This window comes from Paramormyrops kingsleyae, chromosome 12 (genome assembly GCF_048594095.1).
Source record: "Paramormyrops kingsleyae isolate MSU_618 chromosome 12, PKINGS_0.4, whole genome shotgun sequence".
In the NCBI taxonomy this organism is placed as follows: domain Eukaryota; kingdom Metazoa; phylum Chordata; class Actinopteri; order Osteoglossiformes; family Mormyridae; genus Paramormyrops; species Paramormyrops kingsleyae.
Window position 1 is genome coordinate 2169961 of NC_132808.1, and position 21455 is coordinate 2191415.

The 21455-nt window shown below is 39.4% G+C and overlaps 1 protein-coding gene across 1 annotated transcript; it reads right to left on the bottom strand.

The window, feature by feature from the left end:
- Window positions 1-4611: 4611 nt before the first annotated feature.
- Window positions 4612-18978, bottom strand: LOC111837736 (pyrin-like). The gene is made up of 8 exons (XM_072698039.1): window positions 18785-18978; window positions 18190-18300; window positions 14073-14141; window positions 13575-13643; window positions 13409-13459; window positions 6405-6431; window positions 5971-6024; window positions 4612-5738 (listed from the first exon to the last, which is right to left on the bottom strand). The coding sequence occupies exons 1-8, from the start codon at window positions 18909-18911 to the stop codon at window positions 5209-5211; spliced, it is 1038 nt and encodes a 345-aa protein (XP_072554140.1). The 5' UTR covers window positions 18912-18978; the 3' UTR covers window positions 4612-5208.
- Window positions 18979-21455: the final 2477 nt, after the last annotated feature.

A 21455-nucleotide genomic window follows, 5' to 3' on the forward strand; every position in this document is an offset into this window, starting at 1 on the left:
TCTCGTTTTCTGTTGAGACATTCAAATGGTAGAGTCAGAATTTGGCGTAAACAGAATGAGAACATGGATCCATCATGCCTTGTTACCACTGTGCAGGCTGGTGGTGGTGGTGTAATGGTGTGGGGGATGTTTTCTTGGCACACTTTAGGCCCCTTAGTGCCAATTGGGCATCGTTTAAATGCCACGGCCTACCTGAGCATTGTTTCTGACCATGTCCATCCCTTTATGACCACCATGTACCCATCCTCTGATGGCTACTTCCAGCAGGATAATGCACCGTTTCACAAAGCTCAAATCATTTCAAATTGGTTTCTTGAACATGACAATGAGTTCACTGTACTACAGTGGCCCCCACAGTCACCAGATCTCAACCCAATAGAGCATCTTTGGGATGTGGTGGAACGGGAGCTTCGTGCCCTGGATGTGCATCCCACAAATCTCCATCAACTGCAAGATGCTATCCTATCAATATGGGCCAACATTTCTAAAGAATGCTTTCAGCACCTTGTTGAATCAATGCCCCGTAGAATTAAGGCAGTTCTGAAGGCGAAAGGGGGTCAAAAACCATATTAGTATGGTGTTCCTAATAATCCTTTAGGTGAGTGTATATACACACACATGCCTACATATCCACACCTTATGGGGTAACTGATTTTCATCCTGTTACACTTGCACAGCAGAGTATGTCTTGCATTTGCAGACATGACTGTGGTGGGCCTCATCAAGAACAACAACATTTCTGCATACAAGGAGGAGGTGGCAAAAGTAGCTTAGTGGTGTAAGAGCAATAACCTCTTTCTAAATGTAGACAAAACTAAAGAAATGATCATCGATTTCAGAAGATCCAGCACTGCTCACCCGATTTTTTTATTCTCTATGATACCAGCACCCCCTCCTCCAAAATTTCTTGATTAAATTCAATCTTTGATCTCTAAATTTCTGTGGAACGGCAAAAGAGCAAGAATTAAATAAACCACTCTGCAACATCCTTTTAGAAGGAGGGCTTGCCCTGCCAAATTTAAAATTTTGTCATTGGGCTTCTCAAATCCAGGCACTGCGTACATGGACAAATGTGAAGTCTAAAGTACCTTGGAGAGTTATAGAGGAAGCAATAGCAACACCCCATAGGTTATAGGATTTGTTGTCTATTAAACAGAAACACAGGAACATAAGTGCCAAGCTAAGAAAGATAGTATTACACTCCCTCTTGGTATGGTGTAAAGTAGAGAAAATTCGTGGCAATATGCCCATATGTCATAAACTATCCCCCCTTTGGAATTACCCTCTTATTTTAACTGCAGATAAACCTTTCAAATTTGCTCCCTGGGCATCCAGGGGTGTCAATACTTTAGAGAATGTCTATGGTGACAATGGCTTACTTACCTTTCAAGAATTGAGGCAAATGTTTGACCTCCCGGGCTCTTCATTTTTTCTTTATTTAAGATTACAGTCTTCATTGATGGCAAGGGGTTTGAAGTGCGATGCATAAATACAGACACATCCACTGTCAGAGTGGTAAGCAACAGACAGTGCTCTCGGGGTGGGTCACAAAAGTATACAATACCCTTATACGTTCCCAATGTAAATCACTACCCATAACAGGCACATGGGACAGATGTTATGCCACACCCTATAGATTATACAGAATGGGTTTGCTTCCTAGTCCTAATTGTACTTTATGTTCAAACTCTGCTGTAGGAACAGTATAAGTTAAAACGTTATGGACTCATGTGTGTAATGTTATGGGTAAGATACTCTCAACTACAACTGACCCAGATGTATGTCTGTGCTTGTTAAATGATGGCACTACCTTAAGTTTCACAATAATGTACAGGAGAGTCCTTTTTTGTGCCTTTCATCAGCTAAAAAGACATTTTGGAACACTGGTATAATAAGGACATATATATAATAAAGCATTGGTTGATCAATACAAGCTATATATCTAACCTGGGGGGTATTCCAGAAAGCTTGTTTAACTTACCATTTGGTAAATCTTAACCTCTGGGTTGATATACCCCAAACCCGCATACCATGAGTATGTCGGTTCCAAAACACCTGAGAAGAGTAAGTTCAATCAACCTCCTATTGGTTACCCAGAGTTAATGCGTGTGCACCGTGCATACATAAAGACGTTTTCAATTGATCGCCGAGTCAAAATGGAAAATCAAAGTGAAAAAAAGAGAGCGGCATACTTCACAGAGGCGGAGTTGGACGTTTTAATGCACGCATATGAGGAATTCAAGCCAATAATAATGAAAAAAGCAATACGGCTGCATCGGCTAAAGAAAGAGAGTTGGCTTGGCAAAAAATAACGGACAGAGTAAATGCGTGTGTATTAAATTGCAAATCTGGCATCGCCTCCCCTTTTATTATAATGCAAAATAATTAAACACGTACCCCTCCGCATCCTTTTGACTGTTAAATCACTATGAAAGCATTTACTTTTCCTGCCATTCATTTCTTTAGGTTAAAATAACAATGTGTATCGACTAGGAATATATGGTTTCTTATTTAATAAGGTGTAATCCTTCTGGAGCCAGAAGAACTTTGAGCCAAGTCAAAATGAAACACAAAAACATTCCGCAAAAAGGTAATATTTGATTACACGATCACTGAACTATTTATTAAACACGATTTAGTATATTCTTTCTGTCATGTAGCTAATAGAAAAAAGGCTGAAGCCCGTCTAACTGGCGGGGGCCCACCACCACCTCCCCTCACCCCATCTGAGGGCAACCAGTGGTAACCAGCATTGTACTGTCCTGTAATGATTACCTATAGTTAGTGGAAAAAAGTAATGAGTTTGATGATTTTAACAAGGCAAAAAATTAAGGATACAAAATCAAGTTACCTGCACATTGATACTATGAATAGATTTCCTATTAACATAGTCTCCCTCATTTATTGAAGGAGCTTTAATAGGAATGTAGGTGCCATCAATGCACCCAATTATGAATGAATGAATGCCTTTTATTGTCACTATACTGTACATGTATTACATGTATTCCAAATTACATTTGGAAACCCTGAAATAGAAAGTCATATATGGAAGTATGAAGTGTGTGTGTGTGCAGGATGAATACATGTATAGATATAAATAGTATGACTACATATTAAATATGAATCATAGATTTTACTACAAAGGACAAACCTACCACTCTGTGGAATTCCTCTTTAATAACACGCAGAGCTTTATGGACAGGGAACTGTACAAACGTGTGTAAGAAGCGTTAAGTACCAGACATACTGTGCGAACGGCTCTACACGCAGTTGCCTTTCCCACATGCTCTGCGTCGCCCATATTGTACAGAAAATGCCCTGACGCAAAAAACCGAAGTGCTATGTACAGAATGTTTTCTGTGCTAAACGCAGACCCGCGGTTTGGGTTTGTGACATTTGCAATATGCGGTTTCAAGAGATGTTAAGTAAATTAACGATTCTTTTGAAAACTGATAACGTTTTTTCAAATAATCATTAGGAAATGAAAAGACATCAATACGCGGTCTTATAACTCTCTCCCGGCGAAAAAAACCTTGTATAATTTGTGCCTCCATGTCCACAGGATCGTCATCAAAAGGGCACGCCATGCTCAGTAACCTTCTGCAACAAACTGACCCTGGAACATAACCTGCTCGGTAGCAGGTTATCTTCAGAGAGTAAGCTGCTATGGTTACGTACATACCCAGAAAGTTAACCTCCGTTTTTGGAACCGAAAGTTGAGGTTATCCACTAACTTACCCTTAAACTTACCCGGGTATGTCACATAACCTGCTTTCTGGAATACCCCCCTGGAGTACTCTACAGCTTGGATTAACTGGGCAAAACCTGAGTCTGTAGCTGCTGGGAAACATTTAGTGGTTAACTGAGCTCCTTAGAGGCCAGTGATGCATGTATGTAATCTTTTCTCATTGTTGGTCTTGTTTTCTTTTTTACCATTCACCTAGCACCTATGTTATTGTTATTATTATTATTTTTGCTATTATTATTATTATTATCTCTATCTATTATTAATATCTCTTTTTTTTATCTAATGTGACGTACAGCTTTCCCCCTGCATGGACTTGTTAGTGTGATGACGGTCAGTGTTTGTGTGTTTCTGGTTTGCCTTCTTTGTTTGTTGCTGAATCTCTTAATGAATAAATATATACGTTACTCACAAAAAAAGCCTCTTAACTGAAAGTGCTTTTTTAAAACAAGCCCTATCTTTTGGAAACTAAAAGGAAAAATAAGAATAAATCAGAATGTTAATGTATAAACAATGTATAAGACTGAAAACAAGCTAAGATGTGACTGTTCTTATTCAGGGATGTACATTTACAAAAAAAGCTGTGTTTAAACCATTGTTGTGTTTAAACCATTTTCTTTTTGCAATTTTTTCCTTATTCTTCAGACTCCAGCACAAAATACAAAAATAACATTTCAAAGCAAAACTGAAATTATTCCTACTGTGCCTCTTTGCATTAACATTAATAAATGATTTTGTGCCATGGTGCATTGTTACACCTGTACAATGTGACCGGCAGACTGATCCTAAAACCATATGTATTCCCGTCTGGGAAATATAATTATACAGAATGTAGAAATTAGCACAGCAAGACTCAATACACCACAGATGGATAAGCTTGTATTTAAAGGGAGGATAATTATGGCAAACAAGCATCAGGTATTACTCATTAATAACAGGTTCTGCTGGAGTGTGATCTCTCTGCTGCCATCAGGTGGTGAATCTGAACTATGACACACTTCCTGACAAATGCTAAAACGTAGGTCCTTGGTCCTTGTACCCCAATAATCATTATTTATACAAAAGCTGGTACTCTTCAATAACAAGGTAAACTTAAAAATTAATAAGTAAACAAACTCTTGCATTTAATATAAAATGAGATAACAAAGCAAAGGAAACATTTTTTTAACAGCAGACATAAAGAATATTTGAAAGAAATATGCAAGCAACCTGTGATTGTATTTAAAATCATTAAATATCTGTATCCACTAAAATCACTTGATCACTATTCACAGGCAGGTGATCTTTGGTAGATTCAGGGTAATATAGTATGTAAGCAATTATTGTAATCTCTCAGTTCATTTAATGCTGTTGGCACTGACAAAGCATGTAGACAAACAAATATCACAGAAAAAAAGCCCAACATTATAATCATCAAATGGACGGTTATTAATCCTTGTCTGTGTGAAAACTGCTGTTTCAGATCAGTCTGTGTGACTGACAGGAGAGATGATAAGGGGACCTGATGTCACACTGTTACAGGGGTTAACAGCTGGATAGAGATTCTCACTGAAGTTGTAACCAGTAAAAGAGTAGATATGGGACCTGGTGTCCACATTGTAAAAGGAAACCTGCCCCCTCTCATAGTCCACATACGCCCCCACCTTCTTAGGAGGCTCATTCAGAGAGAGGGAGGTGGGGGGGGCTGTAGAAACATTGTACACATTCTTCTCTAGTATCAACAGCAGGAAGCCATTCTCTGTATTTTTCTGAATATACTTCATCCTTTCAACAGGCTCTTTCACAAATCCAACTGAAAAGCATCCCCTTGTCCCAACCTCAACCTCATAGTAATGTCTCCCTGAAGAGAAACTCTCTTTTCCCTGGATCCCGTACCAAGTTTGGAACCTCAGTGGGCTGTCAGGTAGGAGGTGGTCACTGAATCTCACTTGTTTGCCGTCCTCAGAAACAGTAAGATTACGATGCGCTGGTCTGGGGTCCAGAATGACATTAGCTACAAATAATAAATATTATTGTTATTTGGGTTTCCTTCCTAGGTCATCATGCAACAGTTTAACTGAGAAGAGAGTAAACAGTATAGCACAACTACAAATGATTACTTTATACTTTAAAAATGATCACACAAATTTTCTTCCTAAACACCTCACAAACTGACTTCATTTTAAAAAAAATACATTAATACATTTATTACATTTAGTGGCTACCCTGAATCAACTCAGTCCTACCTGCTGCTTTACGGATCCACTTCCACACTTGTTGTTGGACAGCTCCTTGTTTATCTAAACAGATTCCATTAATGACGTCAGATTGTAGCCTCACTCTGATGCAGAATTATCAAATGTGCAAAATGTTTTCATATATGCTTCCCTCATTTTTTCTAACAATGTTTGGACATTTATTCATATTAACAAGTTTATGCAGTCTACTTTCCTTTAATACTCTCAGCAGAATAATGCCAGCAGTATATTTTGTGAGACAGAAAAGGGAAATTTTCATTTTTATTTTCAGTGTTATTAAATTAAGCTTTTCAGAAGCTTAATTTAATAACACTGAAAATAAAAATGAAGAAAGTGGCATTCAAAGGAGTGAAAACCAAGCAGAAGTTATATTAAGCTATATATAATAAAATTTGAAAAAAAAATCTGATTGAAAAACTTACATGACCATTTAGCAAAGCCATCTTCAGCTGAAATAAAAATCAAGTCTTTAAAAAAATGTATTTTATAAAGAGAAAAACAACTGAAGTCTGATATTTGCAATACTGTTTACATTGCATGAATAACCTATATTTCAACAGATAAGCAAACAGAGACACCTTAGGTGATCAAACATAAATCTAAGATTCTAATATATTACAACAACAATCGATACAAACACATCATTACACTAATTACAGAAAACATTACGACATCTCAACCTCCTCATTCTACTACATGTCCTATTCTCCATGATCTACCACAATTTAAGGATCTGATACAGAATGTGGAAAATGAATTAAAATGTAGTTTTATGGGGTTAGCGATGGTGTGATGCGGAACAAGCTGATATACTGAAAACACAACCATTTTCCATAAATAATTATCTAGTACAACGTTATAGTCAGCATGATCCACATTCACTACAAGATTTAGTGACAGTTATTACTCTAAGGCACTATAAGCCTTCATAATGTCGTACAAAGCATTCTTAATTCTGATTCCAACCATTATAATGCATTATAAAGGTATCTACATGTATTAACAAGTCTACATGTTAATTGCTGACTTGGAAAAGACATATGACCATGTCCCCGGGGGCGTCCTGTGGGGCTGCTTTTTGAGTATAAGGTACCAGGCCATTTGGTACCAGTATAACCGGAGTGAGAGAGAGCCTGGTTTGCATTGCCAGTAGTAATCAGACATGTTCCCTGTGGGTGATAAACTGCCTGGGCTGCCCCTTGTCACCGATTCTATTCATAACGTGGCCGCGGTAAACCATACCACACAGACACACAAATAATTTGGGGTTCTTTATTTGCCAACTGCGCAAAGTAATAATAAAATATAGCCAGCTGGAGCAGAAGCACTCCAAATACAAATTGTCTCAGAGTAATTGACCTAAATAAAACCAAAAAACTCATTCATATATAATTATGGTATCCAAAATACAGCAGTGGGCTTCAAGTCTCAGTTCCTTTAGAGACTCCACTCATGAGCACGGCGTGGCACATGTACACACCACAACACAGGGGACTAATGATTCAGTTCCTGAGTATCTTCACATGTACTCCACCTGTGTTTCCACATGGATGAAAAGGAAGCGATGCTGCACTAGTGGCCATAAACATTCATAACAAATAATAATGCATTCATACGGCATTATAAACATGGCTATAAAAATTTATCAGAAGTCATAACATATTATACGTAGCCATGTCTGTTATGCATTATAAATGCTTTATAAAGCTCTCATCTATAATGCACTATAGATACCTTTCATCAGTTCAGAGTATGGCCTTCTTGGAAACCTCAGGAGCATCAAATAATTGAACGTGCACTTTGCTGAGGATCTCTCCCAGAAGAAGCATATAGAGCATATCCTCCCTGAACAAGAAGGACCAGAGCCAAACACATCTCTCTGTGGCGTTTGAGACAGGTGAGACTGCTACTTCTCATCCTGTCCACCTTCTACAGAGGCACCACTGACAGAGTCCTTAGAAACTGCATCATGACCTGGTTTGGGTCCTGCAACACCGCATACCACCAGTCCCTCCAGAAGGTCCATAAAATTGCTTTTTGCCTAAGAAGTTTCGATGATGAAGTCTGGTCACTCTCAGTCTAAGACTAAATATGTTAAATGGACAAATAATTCAAGACTCATAACTCTGAAACTATACAAATTCATTACTTTACTCTGCTTACATGCCGATTTGTTGCTTACATGCCAATCTTTCCCCACCAATTAGTGGATAATTGTACTTTTTTTGTTGTGTCTTTATTGTCCATGTCTTAAAATGTCATGTTGACAATAAAGATATTTTGACTTTAAAAATTACAAGAAAAACACCACATATGTAATAAAAAACAACCTAAATCTTAAATCTAAATTCAAAACAGCCACCTTTTACAGTAATAATAGCCCAACAAACTATCAGTTAAAGACTCGAGGTTCACTACAGTGCTATTGGAGAAGTTCCCACTCACTATTTTCCTGTAGCTCTGACTTTTCTTTCCATTAATGGGTTTGAAGTCAAGTAATTGTACATGGCATGTCAAATTTCCCTTCATCTTCCTCTTTCTTTATATACAGTCGTCCCTCGCCACTTCGTGTTTCGACTTTCGCGGCTTCACTCTATCGCGGTTTTTTGTCTATTGATTAAAAGGTTGATCGAGACAACGACAATGATACATCGGTACGTATCGGAAGCATGTTTGCTCTTCATAATTAAATGTACAATAATAACAATATGATATTTATAACGTCTAATATTTCTTATTTTCTATTATTTTTTCTAATATTTTAGGTAATACGAGTGTAATTGTCATGACCTGCCTGTCCGATCCTCTTGTACATGTGTGCCACGCCCCCTTATTAACCACATATGCAACCCCGATTGTGACCAGCTGTTTTGTCAATTTGATTCAGTTTGAAGTCCACGTCAGTGTCTATAACCCCAGGTCTGTCATTGACGTTTTGATGTTACATGTTCCTGTGTCCTGCATTTGGAGTGATTCCAAATAAACCCTTGAGTCCTGATTCCTCGTCTCCCCGTTCTTGTTTCCGTGTCCAGCAGTCATAAAGTAATGGTGACTAAAGGGTGTTATTTCATGTCTAGAGGGCTCTAATAATGTTAAAAACCGTATTTAGAAGGTCGTAAACAGGTTTCCAATGCTACGAAACTACGAAAATATTCAATTTATAAATAAAGAATCCTACTTCGCGGATTTCGCCTATTGCGGGTTATTTTTAGAACGTAACTCCCGCGATTAACGAGGGACCACTGTACACTGCTAAAAAAAAATTAAAGGAACACTTTTTCGTCAGATTATAGCATCAATTCAGTTAAACTTCTGGGATATTGATCTGGTCAGTTAAGTAGCAGAGGGGGTTGTTAATCAGCTTCAGCTGCTTTGGTATTAATGAAATTAACAACAGCTGCACTAGAGGGCCAACAATGAGACGACCCCCAAAACAGGAATGGTTTAACAGGTGGAGGCTACTGACTGATTTCTCCCTCCTGTTTTCTGACTGTTTTTCCACTAGTTTTGCATTTGGCTATGGTCAGTATCACTACCATCAGTATGAGGCGACACCTGGACCCTACAGAGGTTGCACAGGTAGTCCAACTCCTCCAGGATTGCGCATCAAAACGTGCCATTGCCAGAAGGTTTGCTGTGTCTCCCAGCACAGTCTCAAGGGCATGGAGGAGATTCCAGGAGACAGGCAGTTACTCTAGGAGAGCTGGACAGGGCCATAGAAGGCCCTTAACCCATCAGCAGGATTGGTATCTGCTCCTTTGTGCAAGGAGAAACAGGATGAGCACAGCCAGAGCCCTACAAAATGACCTCCAGCAGGCCACTGGTGTGAATGTCTCCGACCAAACAATCAGAAACAGATTTCATGAGGGTGGCCTGAGTTACCCACGTTCTCTAGTGGGCCCTGTGCACACTGTCCAGCACCGTGGAACTCGATTGGCATTTGCCATAGAATACCAGAATTGGCAGGTCTGCTACTGGCGCTCTGTGCTTTTCACAGATGAGAGCAGGTTCACCCTGAACACGTGTGACAAACAGGAAAGGGTCTGGAGAAACCGTGGAGAACGTTATGCTGCCTGTAACATTGTTCAGCATGACTGGTTTGGTGGTGGGTCAGTGATGGTCTGAGGTGGCATATCCATGGAGGGACACCCAGACCTCTACAGGCTAGACAACAGCACCTTGACTGCCATTAGGTATCAGGATGAAATCCTTGGACCCATTGTCAGACCCTACGCTGGTGCAGTGGGTCCTGGGTTCCTCCCGGTGCAAAACAATACCCGGCCTCCTGTGGCCCCCACGCTCGCCTGACCTAAATCCAATAGAACACCTCTGGGACATTATGTTTCGGTCCATCCGATGCCGTCAGGTTGCACTTCAGACTGTCCAGGAGCTCAGTGATGCCCTGGTCCAGATCTGGGAGGAGATCCCCAGGACACCATCCGTTGTCTCATTAGGAGCATGCCCTGACATTGTCAGGCATGCATACAAGCACGTAGGGGCCATACAAACTACTAAGTACGATTTTGAGTTGCTGCAATGAAATTTCAGCAAAATGGAACAGGGCATCATTTTTTTGTCTTTGAAATCAGCCCTCTGCAAGGTTGATGATTTTCATTTCCATCAAATGATGTGGCATCCTTTTATTCCTACCACATTACTCAGTCCATGTTATTATAGATATCAGAACGATTTTTTCCTGATGTGTTTTCAAAGTGTTCCTTTAATTTTTTTGAGCAGTGTAGTTCTGACTGGATACTTACAATGAGTGCATAGCTTAACCAAAATTTAACCAAAAAATGATAAAATATAGGGTGTTTAAAAACCTTTGACTAGCAGTGTAGCTGCCATAGGTGTTACAGCAGAGCATGAATAGCAGTCCACAACGCAGCTTTCCAGACAAAGGGTAACTTTATCAAAACCAGACAAGACAAAAGAGACTCTGATGGGCTGAAACACAGGCAGATAGACAACACTAGAACTTACTAGAACTTATACTGAAAATCAGGGCAATACATAGATATCTAACAAACCAGGAAGAGGTTCACAGTGAGGGGCATCAACTAAAATAACCAAGAGAGGAACAGGGCATGGACAGGCAAGTATACACATTGATAACAAGGTGGAAACAAGGGACAGATGTGGGTAATTAACAATCATCGAAAAGCTAGGGTGTCAGGATCACTCCCCGCATGGCCAACAGGTTTTGCTGGTCACCCCTTTATTAGTGTTTGAGTCCTTTGTGATTATGGACACCATTGGTGTTCCCCAGACCCACTGCCAGGAACCATCCCAGCCCTCAGGCCTTTCTCAGATTTCCCATGGCCCTGTGGTGCCCACTCCAGACATGCCTGTCCTGTCCTCACCAGCTCCTGTAATGTCCTTGTCTACTCCTGCAGTGCCACCCCTGGTCCACCAGAGCTCCACCACCCAACGTCCATTGTCAGAACCCCAATGTCCTGTAGACCACACTCTGGCCTTGGTCTACCCAGTTTTATTCATCTGTTTACTTCCTTGCTTCTTCGTCCTTTTCCCTTTGTTCCTCCACTCATGACCCCCCCCTGCTCAGCCCTGGTCCCTGTATCATTTCCCAGGTCCTATCCCCCCAGTTCCTCATGTACCAAGTCCTGTCCCTAGGCTGTGTGTCCAGGTCCCCGGGTCTCCCATGGTATTCCCTATTCTGTTTACCCTGACCCAATTCCTGCTGTTCCATCTGTCCGTTCTGATTCCCTTGTTGTGCCCTGTCCTCAAGCAGTCTTTCCCGTTCCATGGTTTTCATTGATGGTTCATTGTTGTCCTGTCCTTCCCTCTTCATCTGCTTTGTTTCTAGTCCTGTGTGCCTTTTTCCAGTACTGGCAGTACCTCTTGCACCCAGAGTACATATTAGGAGAGGGGTACTGTCAGAATCAGTCCCTGCTTGGCCAGTGTTTGAGTACTTTGTGATTATGACCCTTGCCTGTGTCTCAACCCTATAGTATAATATCGATTATTGCCTGCACCTGTCCCTTGTTGAAGCCCTCATTAAGTGTATTAATGTGCCTGCCATTACTCTGTTCTCCATTCAGTCATTGTGTGTTTGTAGCTGCTGTTACCCTGTGTTTGGTAATCTTCAAAATAACTCACAACGGTATGGGATGCTTGGCTTGCAGCTACACATTCAACTCATTCAGCCACACAGTGGCCCAAAGGAAAAAGGAATCTACAGTAGGATATTAGCTGAGGTAAACCTTGGGTAATACAAGGAACAGAACAGGAGACCAGTGATATCCACTAGCCAAACAGGGAAATGTTGGCCAAAGCAGAACAACACAGGGACTGATTCTTACAATATGATCTGTCACACACAACTGGATCCTGGATCAGCCTAACTTAACCATTCATATTTAGAGAAAGATTGAATGGACCTCATTCACCAACCATTATTAAATTTATTTTTAAAACCCACATTTGCAGGTTTCACAAAAATTGAGATTATCAATGTTTTCTAACTTGGGATTTGTCATTAGGTAAGAATAGAATCTTATGCACATTTGAATACTGACAAGTTTGTGCAGAATAATTGCTTATTGAGTTTTCTTAAATTGTACCGTTATGGGATTTAAATTACAATAATAATTTTATTATTTCTGATATTTTGAATTGTTAATAAATAATAATTGTTAACAAAATTATTATTAAATTAATAAAACAAGTACGCATTATAACATCCCACGCATCTTTTTATTTTATATCCACTACTGATGCCATGAAATGACAGCCCATTTGCTGTTCACTTCCTGCAGCGGTACCTTCAGAACTACTCAAGTTTTTCTTAACATTTAAGTCCAATGCTCCACCCTCCATTTTTTTTTATTCGAGCATTTATAGCGTACCTCTCAACTTCCCTTCTTAATTTTTTTTTTTGTATGTGCACAAGGCCAAGGGTATGGGAATAGTTTCCGTGACTGCATCATTTTCTTTTATTTACTCTCAAAAGTATAATACCCTTAAATATCCCAATAAGATATACAGTATAGTCATTTAAAAAGAAATATTTTATTTACTAGTGTTAGTAAATTTAATGACAAGACCCAGGCCCAAACATCAGGAGGTGCTACCACACCCTCAGCAACCCTCTCCCCAATGCCCCTGCCATGACCTGCAGTTTCATGCCCTTTTCTAGGGATTGATGGGGCATTTACCTTTACTAATTATGAAAAACTGGCATGTGCTTTCAATTTAAGAGGACAGTTGAATTCATCATTATAAGAACTCATTTGCGAACAATTCTGCGGTTTAAGAACTCATCATGAATCTGATGTAGAATTAGGATTTTGTTAGGACCTTTCTCAATAACAAATTTAAAAAAAAACTTAAGATGATATTGGTGAAGGCCCATTATTGTACAAAACTGTGTGCAAAGGAATGGGTGAAGGTTAATGAAACTTACCAATGGTCTGTAGCTCCTTCACCTCATTCTGCAAGGCAAATCTCTGTTGGACTATTATACAGTATTTTAACAAAATGGATTTAAGCACAATCATAATACAGTATTTCACAAATATTTAAGACTGATTAGAGTACATGTATGAGCAGACAGCCTGTAAAACACTCACTCAGATTTGAGTTTTCCCTGTTCGTAGTCTCTAGCTGCTTGTCCTTGTCTTCCAGTTGTGCCTGCATTTCTGATAATTATTAAGATGGGTAAAAACAGAGAGCAGATACAGAATTCCAAACTTGCATGTACATGAAAGACAGTGAACTCAGAGGTATTGTTTATGATCCCCCCCCCCCAGGATCACGTCCACAGTACATGAACAGATATCTATTTAGGGCTGAACAATAAATGTGAAAAAATTTACATTGTGATAATTTTTGGTTTTACAATTTCATGACATCGGATTTCAGCACTAGGAAAACACTTTATAAATGTCTAAGACTGATTAGTATACATGTAGGTACAGATAACCTGTAAATATTCCATCAGATCTGAGATTCCCTTGTTCTTAGTTACTGGCTGGTTGTTTTCCAGTTGTGTCTGCATTTCTGATAGATGAGTATTCATACAGGCAAATACTAAGAGTAGGTATACAGTATCTATCAGTAATGCTCACCAGACATATTGTTTGAGGTTATCCTTTGTAAATCCTTCAGCTGATTCTGCAGGTCAGATTTTTGTAATACTAGAAAACCAAAAGAAACTTTAACAGTGATTTCTACCATCCAGTACCACGACCATCCATAGCAGGGTTTCTGTGAACTTGTAACCTATCTAAGGAATTTCAGGGTACACCCCACCCGAGTAGTCTAGGACAAGTATACACAACAATTTAAAATGAATATTACTACCATGGAGTTGTTAGACTGTAATGTATGACAGTATATATGTACACTCACCTAAAGGATTATTAGAAACACCATACTAATACGGTGTTTGACCCCCTTTCGCCTTCAGAACTGCCTTAATTCTACGTGGCATTGATTCAACAAGGTGCTGAAAGCATTCTTTAGAAATGTTGGCCCATATTGATAGGATAGCATCTTGCAGTTCATGGAGATTTGTGGGATGCACATCCAGGGCACAAAGCTCCCGTTCCACCACATCCCAAAGATGCTCTATTAGGTTGAGATCTGGTGACTGTGGGGGCAATTTTAGTACAGTGAACTCATTGTCATGTTCAAGAAACCAATTTCAAATGATTCGAGCTTTGTGACATGCTGCATTATCCTGCTGGAAGTAGCCATCAGAGGATGGGTACATGGTGGTCATAAAGGGATGGACATGGTCAGAAACATTGCTCAGGTAGGCCGTGGCATTTAAACGATGTCCAATTGGCACTAAGGGGCCTAAAGTGTGCCAAGAAAACATCCCCCACACCATTACACCACCACCACCAGCCTGCACAGTGGTAACAAGGCATGATGGATCCATGTTCTCATTCTGTTTATGCCAAATTCTGACTGTACCATTTGAATGTCTCAACAGAAATCGAGACTCATCAGACCAGACAACATTTTTCCAGTCTTCAACTGTCCGATTTTGGTGAGCTCGTGCAAATTGTAGCCTCTTTTTCCTACAAGTATTTGTAGTGGAGATGAGTGGTACCCGGTTGGGTCTTCTGCTGTTGTAGCCCATCCGCCTCAAGGTTGTGCGTGTTGTGGCTTCACAAATGCTTTGCTGCATACCTCGGTTGTAACGAGTGGTTATTTCAGTCAAAGTTGCTCTTCTATCAGCTTGAATCAGTCGGCCCATTCTCCTCTGACCTCTAGCATCAACAAGGCATTTTCGCCCCACAGGACTGCCGCATACTGGATGTTTTTCCCTTTGCACACCATTCTTTGTAAACCCTAGAAATGGTTGTCCGTGAAAATCCCAGTAACTGAGCAGATTGTGAAGTACTCAGACCGGCCCATCTGGCACCAACAACCATGCCACGCTCAAAATTGCTTAAATCACCTATCTTTCCCATTCTGACATTCAGTTTGGAGTTCAGGAGATTGTCTTGACCAGGACCACACCCCTAAATGCATTGAAGCAACTGCCATGTGATTGGTTGATTAGATAATTGCATTAATGAGAAATTGAACAGGTGTTCCTAATAATCCTTTAGGTGAGTGTATAAATGTATTACTCATTGTTATATATTGTATTAATAAACTGTTCTGACTCTGTATTTCTCCTACATTTTTCATACAAAAATGTCAGTGGGTTTAAAACCAGATACAGTTGCAGTTTTGTTTGGGTAACATAGAATATCAACATCTGTTTTAGTGAATCAGTGAAACTGATTTAAAAGGGCACATTAGGGTGGTCCAAAAATGTATGGGAAAAAAAATCTTTCCTCCCACCCCTCATTTAATATTACCATTACAGGAATGAATGTCACTACCGAGGTAAGTAAATCTCTCCGGAGGAACGTGGAGCCACTTTCACCCCGGTCTCTAGACCCATGGAGACTGACACAATCCTCATTTGGGTTCCCAAAAACAAAGCCTAATAAAAAATTTAAATATTAAATGAGCCAATTGATATGATTTGTTTTTCTGTCCCAAACAAAGGCAGTACCCTGTCATGCTATGCAAATATACATCCGCACTATTGGTCTTCAGGACCTGCCAGACTTTTGACTGACATTATACAATAGATTTTTTTACAGTGTACGCGAACAGGCGGAAGCAAGCAAAACGTGAGCAAGTTTTATATGGTTGAAGCATATCAAGTCTATAAAGTAAATTAAAGTATAAAAGCCTATAAAGTAAATATTGGTAATCAAATAAATTCGTTTTGTCATTCAAAGTAGGTCTAATAGGATTGTTTAAATTTCACGTAACGCTGTCAGTGAAAATTTATTTTATAGAGACGCAGCAGCAGCATCAACAGAAAAAAATTGAGGAATTTAAAACGTGGATGCTTAGCCTGCATATTCTTTAGGCTATTAAGCTCACTGATTCCTTTATTTTTAAGCCTATTTTTGTGTGGAATGCCATTGCCAAACCTGTCCATTGTTGCCTATACAGTATGTTGCTTAAAAATATATATTTGTGGGCGGAGCCAACAGCCTCGTGGCGAGGAGCGGAAATTCTCACTGCTTCACTCCGCTCACATGCTCTGATACAAAGCCTCATTAATAATTTAGCCATACTAAGCTGCTTAAATTGTGGGCGTAAATAAATGTACGTATAGCACAGAAAAGCTGGCGCACTGCCAAATGTTGCGCCTGTCATCTGAAGCCCTAGTGATTATTGCGCATGCGCGATATAATATCGATATGATATCGCCCAGCCCTAGTTATTCGGTGCTCGTTCGGTGCCTGATGTAGTCCTTGTAAAGACAACTAATAAAGAGTGTGTTTACCTGGCAAGTGAGTTTCCGTGTTTCTCTGCTCCCGCGATACCTCAGTCCGCCCATCACCGCAGTATATTCATTAAACAGTTGATCAAAACAATGAAAATGATACATTGCTATACATCAGAAGCATCTTTGCTGTGTTTGCGATTTCTGAGAACTTTTATCTAAGCCCTACAATGGATTTTCAAAGGTTAGTGGTTGTGTGTAAGAACTGTGTGTGCGTAATTAAATGTACAATAATAATAATATATTTGTAACATCTAATATGTCTTATTTTCTCTTATTTTGTCTAATATATTGGGTAATATGAGTGTAATGGTGACTAAAGGGTGTTATTTCATGTCTAGAGGGCTCTAATAATGTTAAAAACCGTATATAGAAGGTCTTAAACAGGTTTTCTATGCTCTAACTACGAAAATATTCGATTTATAAATAAAGAATCCTACTTTGTGGAAATTCACTTATCGTGGTCTATCGAGTCTGGAACTGATTAACCGAGATAAACGAGGGCCAACTGTATCTGCATTTCGTGTCGGGATATGTGTATATCAGTATAGTGTTAATTATCAGCCACGGAGGGAAATAATCGCTTATATGAGAAACTTTGCTTGCATTAAGCATACCCTAAATATTAAATAATATTGAAAAAAAATCCCGAACACTGTTAATTTTGGTGGTAGATGAAAATAATAGGGTTGCAGGTTGAATTTTGAATCTTTCATGAAGGTCTTGTGGAATGGTGCACCACCACTCCTGAGTCTGCTAAATGTTCCTGCAGTTTTTTTGCAGTCAAATGGGGGTTTTGATTTGTCTTTCTGACCAGCATACAAGCAGTTCTCTCCGAGAGATGTCTTGGTCTTCCAGATCTCATCTTGACCTCCACAGTTCCCCTGAACTACCATCTCATAATTACATTTCCTACTGTGGAAACTGCAAGCTGACAACACTATCTTCTTGTAGCCTTCTCCTCCATTGTGGGCATCAATAACTTTCATTTTCAGTCTTACACAGCTGCTTAGAGGAACCCATGATTGTTGAGTGTATCTGCATTTCGTGTCGGGATATGTGTATATCAGTATAGTGTTAATTATCAGCCACGGAGGGAAATAATCGCTTATATGAGAAACTTTGCTTGCATTAAGCATACCCTAAATATTAAATAATATTGAAAAAAAATCCCGAACATTGTTAATTTTGGTGGTAGATGAAAATAATAGGGTTGCAGGTTGAATTTTGAAAGTCAAAAATTTTGGACCACCCTATTGCACATAAATACAAAACAGATGTTTTATTATCTTTTAATAATCCTTCATTTACCCTAGAGCTAAAGCCTACTGCAGTATAATTCACAGTGTTTACACTTCAACGGTTAAACTACTTACACAGAACACTCAGTCCAGCAATGAGAATAATCAGTGTGATGATCCACAGAGAGATGAACACTGCCGATGTCCTCTTGTACAGAGTCTCTCGACCAGAAGTGCTTCGTGGTTCTGAAGGTTTTAAATTAAATTATGTAATTATTAGCACACTGAGTCATATTTACATGCTGTTCTATTCAGACATATGTTTTTCTGAACAACTGATTCTTGCACATATCTTGATTTAATTTAATGAAATTCATATTAAAAATTGAGTGTTCCGTGTCAGATGCTATTGCACCTCAGAATGATGATATTTATTTAGCAGAAGCTTTTGTTCAAAGCAAAGTATAAAATAAGGCAGATGTGCGCTACACGCATACAACATTCAAGGAGTCAATCTAGGTCGATGATATTACATCCAGGAGTTTCAGCAAGAGGTTAATTTAAAGAATAAGAACTTTAGTAGATTAGCCCTTTTGTCAATGCAGACCTAATCCATGGTCAACACCAAATCTGTTTACTTACAGTACAGCTAATAATTTGTGCACTAGCAAAACACATTGAAAACCTGCTGATACATGCAGGGTATGAAAAGCATCAAAGTTACTCTCACCACAGTCTGGCTGGACACTGATTCTTCCAACAGGAGTAAACTGCTTTCCTGATCCAGATAAATTAACTGAATGCTGTGAATGATCAGGTGTGAAATTCAGCTCCATGTTCTCATATATGTCATCCATTTCTGGTATAAGTATAAGTAAGAGCAGTTAAAGCAATGAGAATTCATTCACCCACTATGGGCAGCTTAGAGACACTAATTCATATAACAGGAAGCATTGGTGGTGGGGCTGGTGGTGGTGATTTGTGGGGGGAGGGACTCACACAGACACAGAGAGAACATGCATGGTCCACATGCAAAGAGGAAGCATGAGAGTCAAGTCTGATGCAAAGGCAGCTGTTTTATTCCTATTGTTATACAACATATTGATGTGTACAATTCTGAAGGTATAATATTCTACAGCTCTTCTGGGACCCTAAAGTGGCACTCTGGTTGGGAACTGCGTCGGGTTGGCACACAACCCCCTCCCCATACATTCTGCCTCACATATCACTCACCCAACAGACGAACACCCTAAAGGAAGTTTCATTTAAGTTTGGCTTTTGTATACCCTGTATATTGATTTACTCACGACTACTAGTCTCAATATACAGATAGGTTATGTTTGTATGTGTCCTTAGACAATCTTAGTGTTTTGTGTGCCACCCTTATAACCATGTTCACGAAGTATCACCTATTTTACCCCTTTGCACTTGAACACGTATAAATTTAAATAAATAGATAGGTATAGCTACCATTGTATATAGGTTCTCATGGTATACCAGAAGAATCTGGAAAATTAGTGTAACCAACGTGTCCTAACTTTTAGAGAGTCTTCTTTGTTAACAACCCCCCTTCTCTTCCAACATTCCTTTGTGGTCCTTATCTGATCATGGTGGACCGTTACAAAGTTTCTGTGTTCTAACATACTATATTAAAAAGAACCGAATTAAGGTGTACATTATCCATTTTGGAGAAGATCAATTAGAATAAGCCACACCAACCAAGATATGTTGTGTCCAGATGTGCAACTTATATTGATATTACCACAAACTAATGGCCACGCCTATCTATGGATAAGATGTGCTGTTTGTAATATGAATATTTGATGTAATGTCTGCACAAAGTGTAACATCTGTTGAGGTGCAACCCAAAACACCTGTATCCTATACTGATGTGAATCAGTCACATACTGTAGATAAAATAATTAATTGTTTAATCAATTAATACAGATGGTATGAGGTATGAACCTGTGAAGCTGGTATTGCATGTTTGGTGTCAAACTGATTGTTAATCACCCCTGATTCCAAATCTGGTCAGTGATTACCATAAAAGTGGATGTATCAAAGGTTATAAGAACATAAGAACATAAGAACTATACAAACGAGAGGAGGCCATTCGGCCCATCGAGCTCGCTTGGGGAGAACTTAACTAATAGCTCAGAGTTGTTAAAATCTTATCTAGCTCTGATTTAAAGGAACCCAAGGATTCAGCTTGCACTACGTTATCAGGAAGACTATTCCATACTCTGACTACACGCTGTGTAAAGAAGTGCTTCCTTAAATCCAGTTTGAAATGTTCTCCCGCTAATTTCCACCTATGGCCACGAGTTCTTGTATTTGAACTAATGCTGAAGTAACTATTCGGTTGAACAGCATCCAAACCTGTTAGAATCTTATAGACCTGGATCATGTCCCCCCTCAGTCTCCTTTGCTTGAGGCTGAACAGATTTAGCTCAAATAACCTTTCCTCGTATGACATTCCTCTAAGACCAGGAATCATTCTTGTGGCCCTACGCTGCACCTTTTCTAAGGCCGCTATGTCCTTTTTAAGATATGGTGACCAAACCTGTACACAATATTCTAGGTGAGGTCTCGCCAAGGAATTGTATAATCTTAGCATTACCTCCCTTGACTTAAACTCCACACACCTGGAGATGTACCCCAACATCCTATTGGCCTTTTTTATTGCTTCCCCACACTGGCGAGAATGAGACATGGAAGCATCAACATACACACCAAGGTCTTTCTCATAATCAGCTACCTTTATTTCAGTAGGTCCCATAAAATACCTGTACTTTATATTTCTGCTCCCTACATGGAGTACCTTACATTTGTCTATGTTAAATTTCATCTGCCAGGTGTCAGCCCAGTCACTAATTAAATTAAGATCCCGCTGTAGCTGCTGAGCCGCTAGTTCAGTATCTGCTACACCACCCACCTTGGTGTCATCTGCAAATTTCACCAGTTTACTGTATATATTGGTGTCTATATCATTTATGTAAATTAGGAACAAAAGTGGTCCTAAAATTGAACCCTGCGGTACCCCACTATGAACGCAGGCCCACTGTGACATCGAGCCTCTTATAACTACTCGCTGCTTCCTATCCGTTAACCAGTTATCAATCCAAGTCGCTACAGTTCCTAAAATACCTGTCGCTTTGAGTTTAAGTGAGAGCCTCTTGTGGGGAACAACATCAAAAGCCTTTTGGAAATCTAAATAGATGACATCATAGGCCTTCTTATCATCAACTTCCTGAGTAGCTTCCTCAAAAAACTCCAACAGATTTGTTAAACAGGATCTACCTCTCCTAAATCCATGCTGGCTATCCCTCAAAATGTTATTTGAGTCCAGGTAATCTACCATTTTCTCTTTGATTATAGCCTCCATAACTTTACCAGTTATA

Excerpts from the sequence above, each read along its gene's own strand:
- LOC111837736 (XM_072698039.1), bottom strand. The coding sequence starts at position 18,911 with ATGGATGACATATATGAGAACATGGAGCTGAATTTCACACCTGATCAT. Across the intron at positions 13,460-13,574 it reads CAGGGAAAACTCAAATCTGA|TCCAACAGAGATTTGCCTTG; the intron begins GTGAGTGTTTTA and ends ACTGTATAATAG. Across the intron at positions 6,025-6,404 it reads TGGCTTTGCTAAATGGTCAT|ATAAACAAGGAGCTGTCCAA; the intron begins GTAAGTTTTTCA and ends GAATCTGTTTAG.